Source organism: Sinocyclocheilus grahami, unplaced genomic scaffold, assembly GCF_001515645.1.
Source record: "Sinocyclocheilus grahami isolate Dianchi unplaced genomic scaffold, SAMN03320097.WGS_v1.1 scaffold70.1, whole genome shotgun sequence".
Taxonomy (NCBI): Eukaryota; Metazoa; Chordata; class Actinopteri; order Cypriniformes; family Cyprinidae; genus Sinocyclocheilus; species Sinocyclocheilus grahami.
In genome coordinates, this window is record NW_015505249.1 from 1,788,690 (window position 1) to 1,790,151 (window position 1,462).

At 39.7% G+C, this 1,462-nt stretch overlaps 1 protein-coding gene across 1 annotated transcript in view; it reads left to right on the top strand.

The window, feature by feature from the left end:
- Nucleotides 1–1,462, top strand: part of LOC107585444 (integrin alpha-9-like) — a 103,978-nt gene that overhangs the window by 67,477 nt on the left and 35,039 nt on the right. The window contains exons 19-20 of the mRNA XM_016272461.1: nt 708–784; nt 1,312–1,459. Of these exons, the coding sequence (XP_016127947.1) occupies nt 708–784; nt 1,312–1,459 (225 nt within the window). The remainder of the gene's footprint in view (nt 1–707; nt 785–1,311; nt 1,460–1,462) is intronic.

Consider the following 1,462-nt stretch of genomic DNA (forward strand, 5'->3'; position numbering starts at 1 on the left):
AGAAAAAGTATACATATTAGTACCTAAATGGCGCATATTACTACCTTTTAAACGTGTCAGATTTTGTACATTTATTTCTGAGTATTTATATAATTTTATTGAGGTTTTTTTGCCTGTTTTTACATTTTAATATCTTTACAAGGGTCTTATATAGTACATTATTTTAATTGACTCTTGTACTCATTTGCTGTTGGCATCACCCAGCAGCTCTGAATACCAGAAATTACCAATTTCTCCGGTTATGAATGTGGTTTTAGTTAGCACTCAATGATGGCTGTTGACTCTTGTGAGTGGAATGTGTAAGATTGATGAATTTATTTGCCAACACGCCACTTCATAACCCACCCTCCTGTTAGGCCACATGCTTTTCCCTCTCAGCTTGAGGAAACTCGGCGCTGGCATCTTTCAGCGCATCAGGAATCCATTACGATGGAATCTGACGCTATTAGTAACCGTGCAGTTTGTCTGTAGCGCTAAAGCAAAGGTGTCAATGTCAGAATCTGTCCAACGCAAACACACAGCACTTTCTTGTGCATTACGCTTGAAACCGCTACTCAAATACTACAGCTTTAAAGACCATTGGGAAAAAGTCCCATCGAGTGTGTGAAATCTTGCTCAACACCACCCTCTAGTATTAGTGTCCCGTCTTGGGTTATTCTGACAATGAAGTGATGTAAACATCATGTGCTCTGTTTGACTCTTCACAGACGTGGTTTGAGAAGAACTGTCTGTCAGAGGACTGCGCAGCTGACCTGAGGCTTCATGGGAAACTACTGCTTTCTGGGTAAAGCCCCTGGTCCTCTCTTGGTTTCAGCAGATTTACGTCAGTAGGGTTGAGTCTCTGTAGGCGTGGACACACACTTGGCTCTCACCAGCCCATGACGTCATTCATTAGCTGGTCTCAAGGAGGTCCTGCAGTCTGGTTCTGAATGATCTGGTTTCTCTGTAATCAAAAGTGTTTCCTTAAATGCTGAACCTTCACTGTTTAAAGAGCGTATGGTGATTTCACTGATTTCACTAATTGAAAACACATTTTACTGTAATGACTACAAAACAAGCATTCATGTTCTGTGACAGTGTATTTTGTATCAGAAAAATTAAGTCTATTTTTAGGACCAATGCAGTTTTTATTTTATTGCATTGCAATATTTTCATTACTGAAATGCATTCAGATAATTTACTTAATAGATAGATAGATCGATAGATCTAACAATATTCATAATACACAACGCCAGGTTTCCTTTATTCTCAACAGGTTTCTTCATCATGGTGTCCTTGTCTCACTTTTTTCTCATTTCTCTCGTTTCCCAGGCGGTACATCAGTTCTCATCTGGCTCTTGGTGGAGTGAGAAATGTGTCGTTAAATTTAACCATCTCTAATGCTGGAGACGACGCCTACGACACCAACATCTACTTCAACTTCTCCAGAGAGGTTCACTACATCAACTTCTTACAAAGAGTA